This window comes from Megalops cyprinoides, chromosome 25 (genome assembly GCF_013368585.1).
Source record: "Megalops cyprinoides isolate fMegCyp1 chromosome 25, fMegCyp1.pri, whole genome shotgun sequence".
Lineage (NCBI taxonomy): Eukaryota > Metazoa > Chordata > Actinopteri > Elopiformes > Megalopidae > Megalops > Megalops cyprinoides.
In genome coordinates, this window is record NC_050607.1 from 13952412 (window position 1) to 13975035 (window position 22624).

At 47.8% G+C, this 22624-nt stretch overlaps 2 protein-coding genes across 4 annotated transcripts; one reads left to right on the forward strand and one right to left on the reverse strand.

Annotated features, from left to right (window-relative positions):
* Window positions 1-363: 363 nt before the first annotated feature.
* Window positions 364-8401, reverse strand: zbed4 (zinc finger, BED-type containing 4). 2 transcript variants are annotated; one of them, XM_036520448.1, is made up of 2 exons: window positions 7978-8401; window positions 364-4997 (listed from the first exon to the last, which is right to left on the reverse strand). In XM_036520448.1, the coding sequence occupies exon 2, from the start codon at window positions 4724-4726 to the stop codon at window positions 911-913; it is 3816 nt and encodes a 1271-aa protein (XP_036376341.1). In that variant the 5' UTR covers window positions 4727-4997; window positions 7978-8401; the 3' UTR covers window positions 364-910. The 2 variants fall into 2 exon arrangements, with proteins under 2 accessions (XP_036376341.1, XP_036376342.1); XM_036520449.1 differs by lacking the exon at window positions 7978-8401 and adding an exon at window positions 7728-7913.
* An 805-nt stretch (window positions 8402-9206) lies between these two features.
* On the forward strand, window positions 9207-22156 carry brd1a (bromodomain containing 1a). 2 transcript variants are annotated; one of them, XM_036520014.1, is made up of 13 exons: window positions 9207-9516; window positions 11967-13333; window positions 13814-13970; window positions 14255-14386; window positions 14739-14867; window positions 15254-15566; window positions 16351-16608; window positions 16970-17467; window positions 18074-18200; window positions 18734-18864; window positions 19589-19698; window positions 21098-21252; window positions 21633-22156. In XM_036520014.1, the coding sequence occupies exons 2-13, from the start codon at window positions 11985-11987 to the stop codon at window positions 21814-21816; spliced, it is 3543 nt and encodes a 1180-aa protein (XP_036375907.1). In that variant the 5' UTR covers window positions 9207-9516; window positions 11967-11984; the 3' UTR covers window positions 21817-22156. The 2 variants fall into 2 exon arrangements, with proteins under 2 accessions (XP_036375907.1, XP_036375908.1); XM_036520015.1 differs by lacking the exon at window positions 19589-19698 and having other exon boundaries at window positions 21633-21730.
* The last annotated feature ends 468 nt before the right edge of the window (window positions 22157-22624 follow it).

The following is a 22624-nucleotide window of genomic DNA, read 5'->3' on the forward strand; positions in this document are numbered from 1 at the left end:
AATAGGAAAGTCAACATACACATCCAAAGGAAAAGTTTTTATTTACAATTTACCACAAAATTAGCATGGTTCCAGTATGAATGTTTACACAATTATCAAATTCTGTAAAGAAATTTATATTTATAAATGTACAGTACATTGTTTTAACGACAGTGACCCATAATTTATTCCCTCAGAAGTAGACTTAAATTGTGCTTAAGTATTTCAAACAGATTGTAAATACAGCAATATATTACACTGTCTGTTCAGAAATATTTTTCAATAAGTTTAAAAGAAAACTAGTTCTAACTGACAGTACCATGAGCCACAAAGTCACAATGAAAGAATTAAATAAAATGATTTTTTTTGTGTATTTTCTTTTTCAACATCTTTCAGTCACAGCATTTGTTTTTGGGCCATGTACTCATTTATAAAAACAGTCAGCGTCTACATCCTAATATGTATAATCACTTGAATTTAAAGACTACCACTTGGTTGAACATCAGTTAAGTATTTACAGCACTTTGACCTGAAGTAGTTTGCATAAGGCACAAGGAAAAAGTACGACAAAAAAAAATATATTAAAATACAGCAACAAGTATTTACCGCCACATACAGGTACTTATACATCCCCTGCCCTAACACACTCGCCACTGGCTTGTAGGCTTACTCCAGCTATCAAGCGTTCAACAGTAGTACACACAAGACATGATTTCACTTTCACTGAACACTCAACTCATTCGACCCCAATTGGTCCACGTGCTGCACGAGATGTGTCTTGAGTCAACTGGATTCAAATGAGTTGAGCGTTTGCTCCATTAAAGAAGGAAAAAAAAGAAAAAAAAAACTGCCCATACAGTGAATACTTCACAGACTCTTGCCATCCAGTCCTTCATCAGAGCCAAGGTCTGTGAAGTATATTGAAATAATTTCAGTACTGAAAAAATATCAAGGGAAGGTTGACCTTTAAAAAGATGAGGTCCTCCAGGTTTTCCAGCAATGGCCTGGACTGACTCTGGGCGCAGTTTAAACTTGCTGTGCTGAACAGCGTCTCTGCTGGGACAATGCTGGGAGGACAGCCCACATACCGAACGGCCACCTTGGCCAGGTCTGGCCACAGGAACTTCTTCAGGTTCCAGTAATCCAGAGGATCACAGCTTTGATCAAGTATCTCTTCCTCCAGATACTCCAGCACTGCCAGCTCTGACGATTTGGGCCGCTCCTCCTGTTTTATCTTGTTTCTGATGTCATCCATGAGGGCCCAGAGGTTGTCCTTGTTACTGAGAATGCTGCTGGATGGACTGGGGACCTCGCTACATCCGTTGGAAAGCGAAGGCTTTGTTTCGGCTGAGGTAGATAAGGACGCCTCCAATTCTCGTATGAGGTCTTGCTTGCACTGCTCCGCCTCTTCCACTGTGAACAGGGAGGTCTTGTACCGAGGGTCCAACATCGTTGCCCACGTGTACCTGGAGTCATGAAGTGTCGAAGACATTCGGCTTACCATGGCTTCCTTTAGAGATTTCAGCATGTTGTCAATGCCCATAGTCTCGTCGAAGAGCATGTCGATCTTCCGATTGAGAATATGAATGAGCGGTATGACTTGGCCCAGCGTGGCGGTCCGGTTGCTCATCTCCCTGCAGGCCACCTCGAAAGGCTTTAAAGCATTGCACACCGACTGCATCACTTCCCACTGGTCACAGCTGATCAATTCCCTGAAATTGCACTCTATCGACATCTCATCGATGGCTTTCTTTTGTTCCACTAAACGTTCAAGCATGTAGAAGGACGTTTTCCACTTGGATGGAACGTCCTGGACCAGCTGGTTTTCTGGTAAGTGGTACGCCTTTTGCAGCTCCACCAGCTTCTCCTTCGCTTTTGCGGAGCGGTGGACGCGTTCGCAGATCTTTCGGGCAATGCTCAGAAGGTTTTGAACCATCCTTTGGCTCTTTATGGCTTCGCTAACGATGAGGTCAATGGTGTGTCCAAAACACTGTACGGCGGCATGGTCATTATCCTCCACTGTGTTTGCAATGCTCTCATTATCGGTTACGGTGAACCCAATTTTTAGCCCTGAAGAGTTGATCCAAGTGTCCCAGAGATACTCGAGCTGCTTCTGAATATTTAGAATGTTGTAGTCACAGTCAATGGGAGAGATGCTTAGGAGGGCGGAACAGTGAAAATCCTGACCTTGGGGCCGCACACACGACTCGTAAGTCACCCAGTGAGCCGTCAGGGTCAGGTACTCTCGAGTCTGGCTGCTGACCCAGACGCTTGTTGTGAAATGGACAATGCCCCCTTCAGCTTCTTTCAGGTGCGTGACGACAACCTCCTTCACCCTCTCGTACATTTCTGGTATGGCAGTGCTTGTGAAGTAGGAAGACGAGGGGAGCGAGTATTGTGGTTGCAGGTATTCCAGCAAACGGTTGAGACCGACATTTTCTACCAGAGTTGAGGGCTGGAGGTCCAGTGCAAGCATTTCTGCGACAAGTTTGGTGATTTTTTTGGCGACTGGGTGGTACTCATCGAATCTTTCCCTGTTTTCTTCATAGGAAGAAGTGTCCATGAGTTCTTGTTTTACTTGAATATCAGCAGAGGACACAACACCTGAGATGCTGCTGTTATTTTCAAGAACGTGTCCATGAAATCTCTGCATGTGCCTGAATAAGCAACTGGTGCCAAGGTTTGTGGTCTTTTTGCCCCTGCTTATAGTGCGGCTACAGTGCAAACAAACCACCTTTGTGGGATCTGCAGTACAAATAGAAAAATGGTTCCACAATTTTGAAGTCTTCTTGCTAAAAACGGGCAGAGTGTGTGGTTTCTTCTCACCAACAGGGCTGTCCGCTGCATTGGCCGACAGAGCTTCTGCCGCAGCGAGGGTGGCGTAGGGCGACCGAGGCGAGGCGGCTTTATCATATGTGCTTTTCTGGCCTTTGAGGACATCGGGATGCCGTCTCATGAGATGTCTCATCAGACAACTGGTTCCAAAGTCTCCTCGTTTGCCTCGGCTGATGACACAAGGGCAGTAACGGCACAGCGCTTTGAGCTGGTCGACTGGAGAGACGATGAAATGGTGCCAGACTTCTGACTTCACCCGTTTCATGATCTTCTTGTTTTGCTGGAAAACCGAGCTCAGGCCTTGGAGCAGGCTCGGGCCTTCGGAGAGGTTGTCCGGTGAGGTCAGAGACGGATCTTGGTCACCTTTCGGTCCCAGCGACATGTCAAGCGAGGATTCCTGTCCCGACTGATATGGACCATCGTTAGAGTCCTCCCTTATGTCCATGCTCTCACTGAAATTCTGGGGCACCTCATCAGATGTTGTTTCGGGGGATGAGGAAATAGAGAGGGGCTCCTTTTTCAACTCTCCAGCATCCTGCAGCTGGACCCGAGACAGAAGAGTGGGAGGGTTAGTGTATGGCGGTGGGATGCTGGAGCCCTGTCCATTCTCCTCTATGACGATGTCTCGATGGGCTCGCCACATGTGACGAATCAGACAGCTGGTTCCCAGATCTTTCCCGTTTTTCCCCCGACTGAATTCATTCATGCAGTGTATGCACACGGCCTTGGAGCTGTCCGCTGGCGACAGGTAGAAGTGTTTCCACACAGCCGATCTCCTCCGGGAGTTGGAGCTTTTTGGAGTTGCGAGGATGCGCTCGGACACCCCGTCCACAGTGTCTTCGTTATGGTTGCTGCTGGAATGCGGCGATGAAGCCATGCAGTTTTCGTTTTTGGCACTCTTTTCTAATTTTGGTGTAACCAGGAACACTTCTTTGGATGGTATCTCTGGACCGTCTGAAGAGGAGGCAGATGTTGAAGTGTTTTTCTGTGAACCGGGCACTGTATTAGCTGCCAATTCCCCGTTATTTGGTGAGTTTGTGGGAGGTATTAAGGGTGAGGCAACAGAGCTGGTCAAAGTCCTGGGGGGAGCGTCACTGTCCTGCAGGAGCACAGTGGGGTGAGCCCTTCGCACGTGCCTCATCAGACAACTAGTGCTGAGGTCTTTCTCATTCTTCCCCCGGCTGAACTCCTTCATACAGTACATGCAGATTGCTTTGGTGCTATCTCGTGGCGATATGAAAAAATGGTTCCAAGCAGGAGACTTCTTTCGCGCATTTACAGGATTCCTCATTGATGACAATAGACTTTGTGTCACAGCGTCCATCGCAACATCATAAAGCGTACTAGTGTAACCACTAAGTATATTACCATAATCGTCACTAAACCTAGCTGCAAAGGGGCCTACTGAATTGTCGAAGGTGGAATTTTCATCGTCTTGGATGCCTTCATCCATGGCATTTGGTTCCTCTTCCTCTTTGATATGTGCATTTTTTTCAGTTTCTCGTGGTTCGTTTGTCTTTTCGACTTGTGATAAAGGGGTCTCATCTGAAATGTCTGGAGAGGAGGGAGGATCCCCTTTGTCGCATATCTCTTCAGGAGATGACTGTTCGCCCCCTGGCAGCGGATCTGATGGCGGCGTGTCATCAGGAGGAGACAGGCCTTCTGATGTCCCCTCAGGGGAAGGGGACACTGAGGAGGGGTCTTGAGCCAGTGTCCCTGAGGAACAGGAAGCAGGCTTCATCTCTACAGCCTCATGAGGGCTAAGGCGGTATGACTTAAACACGTAACCATCTTGCCCCTCGATTTTCAGACACGTTCCCTTGGCTTCGCGTCTTTTGTCGCTCACTGTGCAGTCATTGTGCTCTGGGCCCGCATCATCACTGCTGTGAGACAGGCCTTCCACGCTATCCATTTTAGCGGACTTAAAATCTGCCCGTGGAACAAACGATGTTCTTTCTTTACAACCAGCCTGTCAGGTGGTTGAGAGTCATGGGTGGGAGGGGGGGCGGGACAGGACGGGGGTCTTTGCTTTCAACTTAATTGTTTTTTTTTTCGGTCCCCACCAGTGTTTGGTTATTCAGTGTGCTAATGTCCAGGTCTGGAAAGACCAGTCTTGTTTAAGTTCTCCATTTGAATGTAAACGATAAAGGAATCCCTGAGAGGTCCAGTTCTTGTTGTAAAATCTGGAGATTTGGAGAGAGAGAGAAGAGAGAGAGATATTTTGTGTATGGTTTACCTATGACATAATTTAAAACAGAACACATAACCCACAACTGGCAAGTAACTGTCACAGTTGTGCCAAGATTTCCTGCTTCTACAGATGTTATTTGAGTGACCCCTGCAACAATGTTTCTCTGAGTGCAGAGGGACCACAGGTGAAGTTTCATTTTGTCTAAGCTAACTTAACACCGACGTTTTATTTCTGTATAAAGAACATATTACCAATCTTATCTGTGAATCACATCTCTGTATTTAACTAGTCTAAACTTGAGGCAGTGGAAACTTTCCATACTCTTTGTTCTATAAAACTTAGGTAAAGTACACAAACTCTAATGTTGCAGCACAGCCCTATCACTAATGTCAATAAAATAATGTTATACAAATCATATTGTTAAATATCCCAGCATTAGCTAATATTCAAAGCTACTGCAGGTACTTCAGGTGTGGAAATTACCTGCATATCACTAAAATATTTAATAAAACACATTTACAATTTAAATAGTTACGTATCTTACCAGATAACTTACAGAATCTTTCAATGTAAGATAACACCTCACAAGACAGCTACTTAACTGAGGCATGCCAGCATACTATTACATATCCAATAATTGCACAAGAGAGGGGAGACAATAAGCATTAACCCCATATGAGCCTTGTCTGTCAAAGTCTTATGTTAATCTTAACATAAGGAAAAATTTTATTCAAAACCAGCGCATAGAGGCTCTCTCCTCGGTTTACACAGCGCCCCTCTGGTCAGACACATAAATTACAGTAGAACAAACCCGTAACAAATCAAACTGCAATTACACGTAAAAGCAAAATACGAATGGAATTACGGGATATAGGGCATTTTTAGACAATTTTCAGACTACGTGGTAAACAAAGGTCTAGGTGAGCCACCAAATCCTCTACAGAGAAAAACTATCTTGTAACTTTATTTGAACACAATTAACACTTCGTTCTTAACCAACGTTTCACAATTAACTTTATTCTAAATTATTTTGAATATTCTTTTTATGCCAAATACTACACATTGTTGTGTACAGGCTACTAACTTATGAATTAGATTCAATTAAATAAGGCTTCCCTTTGGACCCGGTTTTGAAATGACTGGCGGAATATATGCCAGATGTGACAATGCAAATCACACTTAACAAGAAGTGTGTCTGAACGAGAAGGGAAATGTACATCTGTACAGTCTGAGACAGGTGGTGCATACCGCTTATGTATCTGTACAAAGTCACACCATTAAAATCATCCTGTTAAATTAATTATTGGTCAAACCTGAAAATATAATCAATGAGGACGTACGGACGATCAAAACGAACCATAATAATACTCAGCAACGTGAAAGACTGCTTCCGTCTCAAGCAGTTAGGCCTAATTCATGTTCTGAGCCAGGCTTTGTAACATGCAATATCTCTCGTGTTGAAAATAGATTGCTATAGTGCAGACAGTAGCAATACAGAAATATCGCTGCTAACAGAAACGACCTACAAGTTTACAGTCAATAAGTAATCAGTAGCACAGTTTCTGAATCAATTGTTCACCTACCTTGCACCGGCACCTATCGTTTAGTCACACAATACTGTAACACGCACGACTTGGTGTTTTTTCAAGGAATACTGTAAGTATCCGTTCGGATTTAACAAGCAACGGTGGGAAGGACAAAAAGAACAAACCAAACCGTAGTGGTAGTGACGAGGCGGCTAGCCGTAGTAGAAGTTCAAAATGCATCTTACTTTAGGTAGAATAGATAGAGAATAGGTAATTAAGAAAACTCAAATGCGACTTAAGTATCAAGACAAAGTCAAGTAACGTTTGTCTATTTGTATACGCTTTCCTTCTCATTTCCGTACTGGGAACTGTTCAATGTTCTTCTTGCACAGACACTTAGCTACAGTCCGTATGTGGCTAACTAGCCATCACTAGCCGGAGCAAAGTTAGCTAGCACACTAGCGTGCTGGGTTGCAAGTGATCAGGATACATAGCCAACTAGCTACGCTTGGAACGCTAGATCGTACGCTATATCGTGTAGATGTCATTGTAGCCCTTGTAACGTCGCTAAAAACTACTTTGTTAATGATAATGACCGAAAAACGCATCGCTGTCAGGACCCATTTATACATGCTCACAAATAAACAGGAGGATATTAGCTAGCCAGCGAGCTAACTTTTCCGGGTTTATGCTGCTCATCGCATCAGACGGTTGTTCTGCCCAACTGTCCCGCAAGGTTTCGAGCTAGCTGGCTAATTCTGTAACATCGTGTTGCCCACGCCTGACAGTTAGAATAGATAGCTAGCTAGCGAGCTAGCTTGCTAGTAAGAATTAACATGACATTCAATAAACGTTATTTCTCTACCTGTAAATTCTGTGTATTTAATGGACATTATGTACCATGCATGAAAATACATGACGTTAATATTAATAATCAAAATGTTTACCTCTCTGACCAGTTCTTCAAATTGCTTCCTGGGCTAGGTTGCTATTAACATTGTTAGCCGTCTAGCTAGCTATAGCAAGCTAGCTAGTAATTAACAAATCACTTTAGCTAACAATGGAGGCCTACATAGCGAGCGAGCTACCTCCGTCACATGTCAATACAACACAGACAAAAACAAACAGGCAGGATCAAGCCAGCTAACATTAGCTACCGCGCTGACAAGAGAGAGAAAGAGAGAAATCTAAAGTACCAGCCAACTTCTGTTTGACATTTCCATCTTCCAAACGAGGCGAGGCAAACAGGGGTTACAGATAAGTCTCGCCGTGAAGTCCCTGCCATGGTAGGCCACACAGGAACTCGACCTGGCGAGGCAGAACCAGATCCTGGCAGCAGAACAGTGGAAGAACCAGCCAGAGAACCGGATCAGCCCAACCACCCCCCGCGTATACTAAGGGCAAGTGAACCCTCCCAAGTCAATTTCGCTAATATAATGTACATACCTGAAAGCCCTGAGGTCAACTTCAGTCGGTTTCGGTAACTAAACGGTTAAATAAAAAAATATATTTAATTGATCTGAAGGGGCAATTAGTTCGCCGCTTTGTCTCCTCTGCAGTTCGCTGGCTCGCCTTGGGCAGCAGGAGCTCCGCACGGCGTAGGACGGAAGGAGCGTGTTTTCATGATGTCATAGGGTTTAAGGGTTTCCAAAATGGCGACGTAGTAATAAAAAGAAAAACAAAACACTCTCCTTGCTTGCCACTAACATTTCCCGTGAGCAGTCTCTGAGCACGTTTTGACATTCCCAGATCGAGTTTGAAATCCATAAACAATCAATCCTCTGTGCTAAGTCAGTTGATAGCATGAATTACCGCAGCTATTATAACAATGCAAATAAATACAGGGCAACACGCTTTGTTTTCCTTCTCTTCGCTGTACTTTAAATTAAACCTTACACGGGGTTTCTTGACCTGGAGAGACTCTCAGGGGCAAGGAGGCGCCATTATGGGTGGGGCAAAACAAGGAACTTGTGGTATTTAAATACAGCGCCGATCTGTAAATCAGGTGGACGGTGCAAACCCCGAACTTTGCTCAACGTCTATATATTTATGCGACAAGTTAAGATGAGAGGGTCGGTGCAATGTAGATCAATGAAAAACCCCATGTCAAGTATGTAGACGTTACAATTTGCAGGCGCATTTAAGAGAATGACCTGAATGTGATAGTTACAAAAAGGAATAAATGTGTTACCGTTGAGCAAATTTAATGCGGCTAATGGTGACGCGATTTTATGTAATTTTCTAGTTATCTGGTGACAAACAAGGCGAGTTTGTGCATTTTGATTTTTTTGTTCAATGAGAAATACAAAATTATAAATTTCTGAAATAAATACTGCACACACAGTGGTCATCTCAGAACCGTACGCCTAGATTGTTTGCGATTTTAAACATTTTTCAGTTTTGGCATAACGTTATGCGGTGGTGACAAGCTAGCCAGCTAACTGAAATGACTGGCTCCACCACAACCAAACAGCCACCGCCGAGAAAACCGGCGACGCACGCTGAAAACAAGAAATCTGACCACTGTAATCCAGCAAGTTTTGTTTTCTTTTTAGGAAAATAGCACTAACACGGAACACGGAATCGCACCGTCAAAGGGTTTAATTTTTGAGGAACTTCCTGACCTTTCCCTCTACGCAATCACGTTGTACGTGTGGGCGGGGCCTCAAGTGGGACCGCATTGTTGTTGGGGGAGAGAGAGAGAGAGCAGCGCGGAGCAGCTGCCGTTCGTTATAAGAAAGCGGACACCTCAATGGACGAATGGTTCTTTATACCAACGCTTATATGCCTCGGATAGAACCGAGCTCGGAATCCGGACGGTTGTCGTGGATATCGCTGTCCGCCCTTCAAATTTTCATTTGAAAGCTCGAGGTGCGTCCGTTGGATGAGAAGATTGGTGCGGAATCTCAGGCGCTCCGCAAGGCCACATCGCCATTGCTTTTCGCCAGAGCTGTTGCCTTCGGCAAAAAGCTTAGGATCTCCGAGGTAAGCGCCTCGTATTTAAAACAGCATACACAGATCTGTTCACCGGGATTGTGTAAATGCAGCCGATCGATACATTTGGTATTTGGTCGCAAAAAATACAACTTTTGTTGCCGTCAGATCGGTCTACTGTTTTGTTGGACGCCATGTTTGCCGTTGCTAGTTGGCTAGCGTTAGTTTTATTATTGTGAACTGTCCCAGTGCCTCGGGCCGCCTGGCGATGGTCGTTCTAGCGGTCGGGCAGTTTTCGCAGCTCACACGGTGCAAAAGGCTCAGGGTGAGTATTAGCTGGACTGCAACAGAGTGATCGGCGAAATACAGCTAAAACCCTAACTGCTTACCCTCTAGGTAAGTAGCAGCTGACTGTTGGGTATGTTCCCCTGTCCCATTGATCCGGAGTGTCCCGGGATTTTTTTTACAGACATGGCAAATAAATGTAGAGTTTTTTTAGTAATAGAATAACGTAATGGCTGATTAGGCCTTTATCTATGTTGCTGGCTATCTAGTCTAAAGTAGTCCATTTTATGATTACCCGCGCCTGTGCTAGGTAGCTTTGTTTTGCTCGGTAGTAAGTTCACAAAGAAAGGGTATTGTGTAGATAAGTGGTGCGCGGTTATCTCAGGAATTTAAAGAGACGATTGCAAGCCCCAGTCGTGGCTAATTATCTATTTGCACTTTAATTTCGCGTTAAGTGAGTGTGACATTATTAGCTATAAAGGCAGAAGTGTAACTACTTTCATAGCCCCCTAGTCAGAGAGCCAAACAGTTTTATTTAAAGTAGAGTTAATTAAATAGTCTATTTATAATGTTGCATTCGACGGTGTTTTGAAGAACACTAGGTTAAAGCCACCGTTAAAAAGGTTCGATCTAACCGTCTAGCTTTATGTTTCAAGAAGAAACCAATTTCAGCAAAGCAGGTAGTTTACGATTGTACCACACCGACTAATATTTTGACAGATCTACGGAGTTCTGCACAAAACACAAGTCTCTGTTTACCCACAATTTGCGTTGGGAGTAGTCATTTATGTAGTTAGCTAGCAAACTCATTTTAAAGTTTAGTCTGGGTTTTAAAAAGGACTTGTGCTGAGCTGGTCCAAACTCACTTTGCTGCGCTTTGCAGTTTGCAAAGATTTGTTTTGAAATTACTGTGTTCATTCGTGTGCTTGTAATGAGCTGCTGTAGAGCTGTTGATAATTCTGTCCTCCCACGCATGTTGTCAAAGGAAAGCCTACACCAGCTAGGTATGCATTTGACCCACTTGCTGTGTAAACATCCCCATACTACTTGCATATTATTGAACTGATCCTTGTACAGCATATTATGGTGGTAATCACCGCCATTGCATATTTTGCTCTTGAGAAAAGGTGGCCTTGACAAGAACTCTTCTTTAAGTGTTGGAGATATGATAGAGGCGCTTAGGGAATTTGATTGCAAAGGTCATGCTGTGGCACATCACAGAATGGGTTATCCACTTCAAATTGCGGAGGAGACATTTTCTATATTTAAAGGGGAAGAAACGACAAACTGGACAGTCGTATCAGAAGCCACCCAGACACGGTCACTTGTTTTGCATATAACGATTTGCAAGGTCACCACAGCAAATTTAAATGCGTAATCATAGGAACAACACGAGCAACTAACAGAGGTACGGAACAGCCAGTACCATAGTGAATCAACGCCAAGCTGTAAAACAGTGCTAACATGTTAAGTATACAATTATAGCTTTGTTTTAGCAGACGCATAATATGACAGCTGTCCTGACAACTGTTCTTGCAAGTGCTCCCCGTGTCTTAGTAATGCCCGTCATTTTAGGGTAGCTGTTAGTTTTACTTTATGCATGGCAGGTGTTTTTTCGATGCTATAAAACATACGGCCTTTACATAAATAACTATACAATTTTGTAACAAACGCTCACCACTCGGTGTAAGATTAGAGCGGTTAAAACCGTAGAGCGGAAGGGAAAGGAAGCCCTCGAAAGGGGAACTCGCTGATCTGAAATCACAGTTAAAGAACGTTGCAAAAACGTGTAATCTAATTTCCAGCACATCCTTGATGAATTTGATATTAGCCATAAATGCAAATTCTGTGCACATGGGGTGGCAATATGGATCACGCTTTCCTCAACGGTTTAGATTTCTTGTGATGACACTGAAATCACGTAATTTCCCCTTGTAATTATACCCGCGGTTTCCAGGCTGTCAGGGCAATTACTAGCATGTCACATTTTAATTAATGGGCATGAGCATCCTGATAATGTGCAAACAGTGCATTTGTGCTAGTGGTGAATCTCTTCAGCCTTTTGGGATTCTAATAAAAATGTGAGTTTGATAAAGAAGATGGGCAAATAAAAATACATTGAGGGAGCTTATGTAATTGGACATGTCTAGATTTTAAGCTTCTGACATGTACCTATGCAAGCTTATAACCAAGTGTGCACCCCCTCCTGACTCCAGACCCTGTAGGGAGTCAAGATGAAGAAGAAAGCCCGGAATAACAAAGCACAGGTGCAGAAGCGGCCGGCATCTCCCATCCGGCCCTCGCCCAACCGGGAGACGCTGACGTACGCCCAGGCGCAGCGCATGGTGGAGCTGGAGGTGGACGGCCGCGTGCACCGCATCAGCATCTACGACAAGCTGGGCGTGCTGTCGGACGACGACCCCACGGCGCAGGAGATGCTGGAGTGCAACAGCAACAAGGAGAACAGCGAGAAGCCTCAGCAGGCCCCCGTGCGCTCGGCGCGCCTCAAGAACAGCCAGCAGCGGAAGAGCGCCGCCCTCGCCGACCAGCAGGGGGCGCAGGAGCAGGGAAGCAAGCTCCCCGAGCCCAAGATCCGCATCGTGGAGTACAACCTGCCCGCCGTGCCCCGGAGGCCCGCCACCTACTACACCTACGCGGAGAAGACGCCCGAGGAGCTGGACGAGGAGGTGGAGTACGACATGGACGAGGAGGATTACGCCTGGCTGGAGCTGGTCAACGATAAGCGGCGGAGCGAGGGCTTCAGCCAGGTGTCGCCCAACGTCTTCGAGTTCCTCATGGACCGGCTGGAGAAGGAGGCCTTCCTGGAGGGCCAGGGCCGCGGCGGCTCGGACCCGCGTCCGCCAGTGGACGAGGACGCCGTCTGCTGCGTCTGCATGGACGGTGAGTGCCACGACAGCAACGCCATCCTCTTCTGCGACATGTGCAACCTGGCCGTGCACCAGGAGTGCTACGGCGTGCCCTACATCCCCGAGGGCCAGTGGCTGTGCCGGAGCTGCCTGCAGGCCCCCGAGCGGCCCGCCGAGTGCGTCCTCTGCCCCAACCGGGGCGGGGCGCTCAAGAGGACCGACGACGACCGCTGGGGCCACGTGGCGTGCGCGCTGTGGGTGCCCGAGGTGGGCTTCGCCGATGCCGTCTTCGTGGAGCCCATCGACGGTGTGCGCAGCATCCCGCCGGCCCGATGGAAGCTCACCTGCTACCTCTGCAAGGAGAAGGGCGTCGGCGCCTGCATCCAGTGCCACCGCGCCAACTGCTACACCGCCTTCCACGTCAGCTGCGCCCAGAAGGCCGGCCTCTACATGAAGATGGAGCCCGTCGGGGAGGCCGCGGGAGGCGAGGGCGACGCCGGCGCTTTCTCGGTGAGGAAGACGGCCTACTGCGGCGCGCACACGCCCGCCGGCTGCGTCCGCAGGCCCCTCGCCATCTACGAGGACGCCGGGGACAAGGGCGGGGGGAGGGCCAGGCCGAAAGGCAAGCACAGCAAGAAGAAGAAGGGCAAGAAGACGGCATCTGAGCCCGTGGCTGCGGTCCAAACGGCGACTGTGCCTAGTATCCCCATGCAAAGGTAGGCATGCAAAAGGGCACACTCACACATCACCACAAACATGCCTTCCCCGAAAATGTGTCCTGTTAGACACAGTGTGTCATATTAGCACCTATCATCTATAGCCTTACAATATTAACACATCCCTACACTCATTCATCACACATCTGCCATATTTTTAGGGGGCGATGGTGCTTATGCAGTCAAGCCACGCATCTCCCTTCTCTCTTCTCTTGACTAACAAGTGTTAAACAAGCATACTTTTGTTTCTTAGACATTTTTTGTACATGTGTGTTCAGGGGCCATGGACTCGAATGTTAGTAGTACAGTGCGTTATTGTTAATTTCAAGAGCCCCAAAGTCTCAAACATTTGTATGTATATTGTTTTCTTCACTGTGAAAGTCATAGCACTCTGAACTGTTGTTGTATAAACTTGTGGAAATGGTCCTTATTTTTGGAGGTGCCAGACTTTTAATGCTGCTTCTTCTCTCTGTCGTTCAGGTTACACATCATCCTCAGCCAGGTCTCCGTGCAGAAGAAGAAGGTGTTCTTCGAGCGCGTCCTGAGCTACTGGACGCTGAAGAGGCAGTCCAGGAACGGCGTGCCGCTCCTCCGCCGGCTGCAGACCACCCTGCAGTCCCAGAAAACCACTCAGCCGGTCAGTGCCACAACACCTCATTTCCTGCTCGCGAGAAAGAGAGCACCAATCGAATTGGCACAAAGAGCCTCAGTCTGATATTGTTCACGTCAAGCATAATTATGAAAAGCCTCCTCTAAAGCTTCATGGTGTTGACTCTTGAGACAGTCGTTTTATAAACTGGGTTTATGTAATACAGCACTCTTGAGCTGAGGTTTTTGTAGGCCCTAAATTGTAGTAGAGCTGACTAAAATGGGAGTAGCTTTGGTTGTGTTGTGATGGTTAAACTGAAACGGCCCCCGCAGAAGGAGAACGAGGAGGAGAGCCGGGCGCTGAAGGAGCAGCTGAGGGACTGGCACCGGCTGCGGCACGACCTGGAGCGGGCGCGGCTCCTGCTGGAGCTGATCCGCAAGCGAGAGAAGCTCAAGAGAGAGGAGGTACCGGCAGAATACTCCACACAAACGCCAGAGACACGGAGGCTCCCGTTTCTGCCGCTCCCACAGAGCCGCAGATGGGAGGAGACTGTGTCACGGTCGCACCGTTTTACACAACAGAAAGGCAATGATAGAGGAGAATAAATATCGCGGCCCCACCCATTTTTATATTTCATAACATGAACCACAGCGAGGGTGGAGCCTTAAATGGCCATATTCCAGCCAGGAGGGAGGAACAGCCGCTGGCATGTTGAAGTCTGAATGGAACTGAAGGCTGAAAGCTGTGTTTGAGTGTGTGTGTGTGTGTGTGTGTGTGTGTGTCAGTTATAAACCCACGCCTTGCTTCGCCCCGCAGATGAGGCTGCAGCAGTCTGTGCTGGAGATGGAGCTCACGCCCCTCACGGTTCTGCTGCGCTCTGTCCTGGACCAACTGCAAGAGAAAGACCAGGCCAGGATCTTTGCACAACCCGTCAGCATCAAAGAGGTGAGTCCCGCGCACCCAGAATCCCCCGTACTGATCCTGAAAAAGAAAAAAATAACAAAATGCAGCACAAGGGACATCTAAAGTGTATATTCTTCATAGCCAGATAAATCTGGGTTACGTGTTGTGGTAAATCATAGAAATATTCTAATGTCTATAAATACATTTTATGTTTTCGTCCAGATAGACATGGGCATTGCTTTAGCCGGCTGCTTCACAGCAAGGAAGCGTTTGTAACCTCTGACATTGTCTCATGCTGTCTCAGGTTAAAACCATTAAACCACCGTGGCTCCACTTATTTGGAAGTGCTTTACAAGTGCAAGTGTAAGCTGGGGTTTTCAGACTGGTGCTGAATCAGCATAATACATCTGTCTGTTGCTCTCTCTCAGGTACCAGATTACCTGGACCACATCAAGCACCCGATGGACTTCTCCACGATGAGGAAACGCATCGAGGCTCAGGGCTACCGGAACCTGGACGAGTTCGAGGGCGACTTCAACCTGATCGTGGCCAACTGCATGAAGTACAACGCCAAGGACACCATCTTCTACCGCGCGGCCGTGCGCCTGCGGGACCAGGGCGGGGCGCTGCTCCGGAAGGCCCGGCGGCACGCGGAGGCAGTCGGGTTCGACCGCGAGAGCGGCCTGCACCTGCCCGAGGCGCCCAAGGTGGAGCCGCCGCCCCCTTTCTCCTGGGAGGACGGTGAGTGCAGCTTGGCGGCTTTCGCTAACCGCAGATGCAGCTCAGTCACACAACGCGAGTCTTAAAAATGATTGAAGTACATTAGGAAATATGTGCGGTTAGGAAGAGGTTGTCTGGTTTATAGTAAAATTGTCATCTCTCTTTAATTTATGCCTTATGTTGCCGTTTTCTGCAACGCAATTTTCACACCCTGACATCAGCAAGTCACATTTGCTGTCTTAGCTTTTAGAATCGCTGCTTAAATGTTCAGCTGTGGTTTTAAGAGTGATTTACTACAACAGCGTTACAGTGCACAAGGAATGGAAGTGGAGCAATGTATTCTGGGGTTTATATGAGGGTTAGATAGCCTGAAATATGCTAAGAAACCACAGGAGATTGCAGTAGCGTGCATTCTTTGTAATAAAAAGAGCTTTTCAGTACAATATTGTGGTAAAGGTAAGGAACAACATTTAAATTTACTGAGCTATTTAACTTAAAGAATATGCACTTCTAAACTGAAGATATCTTGCTGTGAATAAAGTGCGATAGCCTATATACTATAAAGCTCACTGTGAGTTGGCTTGGTAGTTCTCATTGGCTGGGGTTTTCTCGCCTTGAGCTTGTTAGTAGCTGCTTAAGCTTGAGTCGGATTAGCTTTCCTGAGCTTATACAGAAAAGTGTTTGTAAGGGAAATGCCATGTAGCCGCAGTCACCGGATGGTGCTTAGCAGAGCCGGTGTCTGGCACGAGCGCAGGCGCTTTGTGCCTTTGTCACCAATAAGAGAGAGCCTGTGGTCCCTTTTCAGTCGACCGGCTGCTGAACCCGGCCAATCGGGCACACTTGTCCCTGGAGGAGCAGCTGAAGCAGCTCCTGGAGAAGCTGGACCTGACGTTTGCCATGAAGTCGTGCCCGTCGCGCAGCAAGCGGCTCAAGCTGCTGAAGAAGGAGATCAGCGAAGTGCGCTGTGAGATGAGCCCCAAGAAGACCCCGCCCGCCCCCGCGGAGCCCAGCCAACCGGCCGCAGTGGAGGCGGGGCCTGCTGCACCGAGCGTGGAGGAGGATGGTAGGTCATTACTCTGCTCTGACCCCACTGTGGTGCAATCTTACCTGCACTTTTCCTGTAGTCAGTGTTCATGGTCAGGCCATAAAAGCCAACCCGTTTATCCTGTTGGTCAGCTGACCCTCTGTGCCTTCCAGCTGAAACACAAAAAGTGCTTGACTTGGAGTCTTTGCTTTGACTTTGGACCCATATTGAGACTCTGTGGCTTAATGGATAAACTCCTCCTGCATGCCTTGAAGGCATGTTTCTCAGATAAAACAATGGGTCTTGAAGTCTTGCCTTTACAAAACGGTGAAGTGTGTTTTGTCATGCCTGTGGCGTTACGATTTTTCATGAAGAAAGTTTTTTCCTAAATGTTTTCCAGGGGACAAGTCTTTGCCACCGAAGCTAGAGCCATCGGACTCGTTGCCGCCTTCTGTAAACTCAGACACCAACTCAGAACCGCCTACACTCAAACCCATCGACCCCAGCCCAGACAAGTGCCATAAACCCGCTGTGACGCCCGACAGCGACAAAACCGCCACCTCATCCCCCGAGGAGCCGCCGGACGGACCCACCCCGGAGAGCCAGCCGCTCCCCAACGGCGACGTTGCCGAGGATGCGGCCCCCGCGCCCGCCGAGCCCCCCGGCCCCGTCGGCCGGCGCACCGCCGTGCTCTTCCGCAAGTCGAAGAGCGTGAGCCCGCAGAAGCCGGCGGGCGCGGGCGACGCCTCGCCCCCCCGGCCGCAGCTGGGCACCAAGACCTTCCTGTCGGTGGTGATCCCGCGCCTGGAGACGCTGCTGCAGCCGCGCAAGAGGTCCCGCAGCGCCAGCGGGGACAGCGAGTCCGACGAGCCCTCGCCCCGGAAGCGCTTTGACGCAGGTAAGCCCCGCCCCCCGACTTCATAGGCCTGATCCTGACACCTCTATAACTGCACAGAGCTGTCAAACGGCCACTGCCTGTCATCTTTCAGAAAGGGTCAACAAGAAAATGGCCTTTGAAGTGGTTTCCTCAGGCTGGCTGAATAGCCCCTTTCATGTGGCATCAAAGACCGTTTTGGCAAAAAGGCACCATGCGTTTGAGCCCTGCTACATAAAGCTCCTCTGACTAGACCTTGGTCAACATGCAGAGTATCACTGGTGAAAGATTTAATAGGCAGAGAAAACTTAGGAGAGATCATCACCTTGAAAAAAGCCTCTAATAAGGCTAAAACATTGCCTCTTGAAAAGATTTCAGGGCCTTTCATTTATTTTTCATTTTCTTTAATTATTCAGGTGTATCTTCCCAAGCTGGTCCATGCATCAGTAAAATGTATTATACTTTTAGCATTTTTGGATACTCCAGTCATGACAGATGGATTGACAGTCTTAGTTTTTGCAACCCCTTTGAAAGTGAACCCAGGTTTTTGACTTGTAGACCCCCCCTCCCTTGGTCTGGGTGGTGTGGGGGAGGGGCAGGTGACCTGACACTCTTTTCCTGTGTCTCCAGGGCTGTCTAACGGCTTCATCATCGAGCAGGAGAAAGGGCTCAGTCCCAGCAGGCCGCTGGAACCTCGCCGCAGGTGCGCCTCGGAGTCCAGCATCTCCTCCAGCGGCAGCCTGCCGTGCAGCTCCAGGTACGCCTCACTCCACCGTCCACCCGGGGCCGTGACCGTGACGCCCTGAAAACACCATTACATTACCGATGTAAACCTGAGTGCACCTGCGGGTGGTGATATGTTGTTACTCACAAGCCCAGTCCTGTTTCGTGTATGACTGGGTGCGCTAATCTATTCTGGCACAACCTTTTTAGAAAAGCTCTGGCAGAAGCAGGTCAGCCTTGATCTGAGCAGCTAGGACTCGGACCTTGAGAAACTGGTAGACGAGCTGAAGTGCCTTGAAGATTTTGACTCTTGATAAAAATGAAGGGCACGCAGTCAAAGGCTGTCTTTTGAGAGAGTGGACGTTCTCACTGAATCTGGCAACCAGTCAAACGTGCACTTCTCTGAATGGGTGCCTGTGTGGAGGACAGGGCGACGTTCTACTGATTCTCCTGCACAGTGATGCGATTTAAGCAGGCATTTGCATAGACGCCTCGTAGCTGTGACGTGATTGGACGCAGTGGGACTGACGGGTCCTTTTCCTTTTCCGGCTCCCCCCCGTGCCGCAGTAGTTTCAGTCTTCCGAAGTGCGGGAAGGGCAAGCCGGCACCAGCGCGGAGGAGCACCGCAGACGACAAAGCCCAGCTGGTGGCCTGCATCGAAAGCGGGAACTTCGCCAAAGCCGCCCGCCTCGCAGCCGGTAAGCAGCCTGCTTTCGCTTCCCTCTCTCCCCACCCCATACCCCACCCCCCGTGCCGTGCACACCACGTCTGAAACCTGCAAGTGCATGGATCCGTTCCTCTGTTTGGTTTTTGGTTGCTAGGGTGTGTGACTGGTGGCTAGCTCCCCCCCCCCCCCCCCCCCCCCCAAACTGAAAAGAGGCAGTTTGGCGCGTTGTGAAGTTGCAGTAACCTGCTGTAGTTTGCTCCTTGTCTGCTCGCCGCAAGGCAACCCTCGCCTCCTTGTCACACAGTCTAGACTAATACATCTCGATCTGTATGCGTCAATCATCATAAACCACCATAGTAGCAAATTTAGCAATTCTTTCCATTTTTCCATTGTCCATGTAGACTACCCTAGTACAAATATTTGTAGGCACAGTGGTAGAAAACCTTCTTCATGTTTATGTGCGAGGGTCGCCCAGAATGGTATTATCCACAGAGTTCGATCAACCTCTGTGCTGTAAGACTGAGCTTTCCTGCGGCTTGTTGCAGAGTTCCAAAGAATTCTTGAATATGGAATATGTGTCAGATTTGTTGAGGATGTGTTTCTGGGCGCCCCTCTTGTGTTCATTCTCTGTGTCTTTGGTACCTGTGCTTTCGTGTTGTTGCTCTGTCTCTATAAGCATGGCTTTTGGAGGTGTTTTGCTCTGTGTTCGCAGTGCACCCCAGATAACTTGATTGTCGTTATTCCTGCTTCCGTAGAAGTTGGCAACAGCAATATATGGATGCCCACTAGTGCCGCAACTGTTGCACTGGAACCTCTAAAACTAGTTTGGGCAAAATGTAGCGGATATCCCTCCTACCCTGCCTTGGTGAGTGTGAGTGTGTTTGTGCGTGTGTGTATGTATGTGTGTGTGTACGTGCGTCAGAGACCCGATTGTGCGCCATTCTGCCTCATCATCCACCTGGTGCCACGCATGGACATATATGCACACACACCACGCATGCACAGTGGCACTCACATACACGCATACACACACAGTCAAGCTCTCATACACTCAAACACACACGCTGAGATGCTCAAACACATGCGTTGACACTCTTGGAATGGAACTCACACACCCCCCTACACACGCGGGCTGTTGGTGCCCACGTTGAGTTATCTGGTTGTGTTGTGTGTTGGTTGAGTGTTTGCACTCGAACGCACACTGAGACACACACACACACACATACACACGGAGGGCTGTAACACCTCTCCTGTTCTCATTCCCTTTTAGCCGTAGATGTAATGCAGTTTAACAGTCAAGTCTCTCGATAGAATGGAATTTCGACTAGGAGAAAAGAACAGGAACCAGCCCCAAAACCGAAAGTGAGAAGAGTTACAACATTTCTCAGTGTTGTAATCTGTGGCGTGGGGTCCTGTAGGTTTAGCCCAGCGGTTTCACAAGATTTTAACAGTTCGATCCGGTTGTGACATTTCTTGAATAATGTCAAAGTTGGACGAAGACCTGTCTCTCGAAATCACGCCGTGCAGTGTGCGCCGCGACTCCACCACGAGTCAGTTTCACTCTCGTGTTCTTGCGTTGAGACCTAAACCCAGTCACACGCACATATGGAGCGCCATTCCTTCGTCCGTCCCGTCTGGTATCACCAAGTGAAAATGGGAGCTGTTGTGTCGTTTTGTTTGTACTGAACTGTGGGGCCTGTTGAAAGGGGAGATTTCCACACAGTGCTCATAGAAAATGACAGTGGTTGCATAAATCATTTGAAAATGTATTTTTTTTTTACTATTTAGACTGGTAACGGGGGAACCAATAAGTGCTGCACGTCCTCTAGGTGGCAGCATTTTGTCAGAAATGCATCAGTGGTTGCCAACTTTACCTCTGTTTGAGAAACATATTTCATAAAATATGTATGCTGCAAAATCTGTCTGGTACCTCATTCACTACTAATACCTGTGTGTGTGTGTGTGTGTGTGTGTGTGTGTGTGTGTGTATGTGTGTGTCTGTGTCTGCTCTCAGTTCAAGTTTCTGCATAGATACCTGTGCATACCTCCATTCCACTAAGCTGTGCAACATTTTCACACCAGCTCTGTGTGGGTGTGTGTGAGAAGGTGAGAGAGAGAGAGAGAAAGTGTGTCCCTGCTGTAGACACAAATTTAAATACCAACAGCAGAATCCCTTGCTTTCTTTCTCGCTCTTCCTCCCACCCATATCCTTTCCACCCCTCTCTCCCTCTCGCTCTGTTCCTGCCTACCTCCCCCTGGTGTAGATAATAGACCCCAAGATGCCCAGGGCGGCCTACCATCACAATGGGGTGTCGATTCCGATACCTCCCCTGGACGTGCTCAGGATTGGAGAGCAGATGCAGTACAAGTCCGGAGAGAAACTCTTCCTCGTTCTCTTCTTCGACAACAAGCGCAGCTGGTGAGGTCTCTTTCTGCTGAAGTAACTCTCTTCAAAACCACCTCTGGTGTAAACCAGCGGCATAGTGTTGTACATGTGGTTTTTTTTTTCTTTTCTTTTGGTGTGTCTGATCTTTTTTTGCTAAAAATTGCATCTCAAATGTTTGCTGTAAATACGCCTTGAATATACATATTTTGATTGAATGTGCTTATTAATGTGCTTTTTGTTTGCTAAAAACAAAGTTTAAAAGTAAAGGAGGAGAGCAGTTCAGCTTGGAACCTCCACTGTCTCCATAATGACCCCAAATACAATCTGCATCATCCACCAAAATGCCAGACTGTCTTGAGTGAGTGACGGTGCTGTAGCAGTGGTATCTGACCCTAGGCTGTCCTCTCCCCCAGGCAATGGCTTCCTAAATCCAAGATGGTCCCGCTGGGAATGGACAAGACCATTGACAAGATCAAGCTGATGGAGGGCCGCACCACCAGCATCCGCAAGGCGGTGCAGACTGCCTTCAGCCGCGCCGTGCACCACCTGAGCCGGGTGGGAGACGAGCCGGTCAGCGACATGAGCGACCTGGACTGAATCCGCACACGCCTCGCCTGACCTCCGGGCCCGCCCCTCCCCCCGAGGGCCTCGTCCGGGTGCCTCGCCTCACCGTTTACCCGCCGGGGGGGGGATGGGTGGGGTTCGGCACGTTTCGGCACCCCTACCCCCTGTCCCTCCCCCTCCCAGCCTCGCTGGTCTGATGGCTGGCCACTCGATGAATGTGCTGGAGTTGAAACTTCTCCGCGACCGTGCTGCAAGACTGCTGGACTACCGCTGTAACCCTCACTGCCATGACATCATCAAGACATTTCCCATGGTTCACTCTGTTTCCACTAGTGAATAGCTCTGTGTTCAATGCACTGTGTAAATACCTGTATATTTGCAGACACTAACTTATTCTGTAGACTTTTTTTTAATTGGTACTGTACATTACTTTTCTTAATACTTATACATAACGTTGATTATGTTAGCACTATGCTGCAGTTTTTGGTGCTACAAACAATGTCTTTGCTACAGTAAGTCCTCTGACAGAACTGAAGCATATACTGTATTGAAAGTATTTCAGTTAACTTTTTCATGTATTTCTGTTAAGTTATTGAAGTTTATCGACATAAGCTTCCCCCATGTGGCATTAATGTTTTAATATTATTTTATACAAGAATGTGAGATTGTTTTTGGTATGTTTTGTTTGTACATATTTATATAAATCTATATAACTGTACACTTCAGATCTTCACATGCAAAATCTTTAGTAGCTATCAAAACCGAAAGTGCGTCGTTCTCACAAAACCAAAAATAGTTGCTGCCCAGATTTGTCCCTTTTCTTTTTTTGATCTGTATGGTG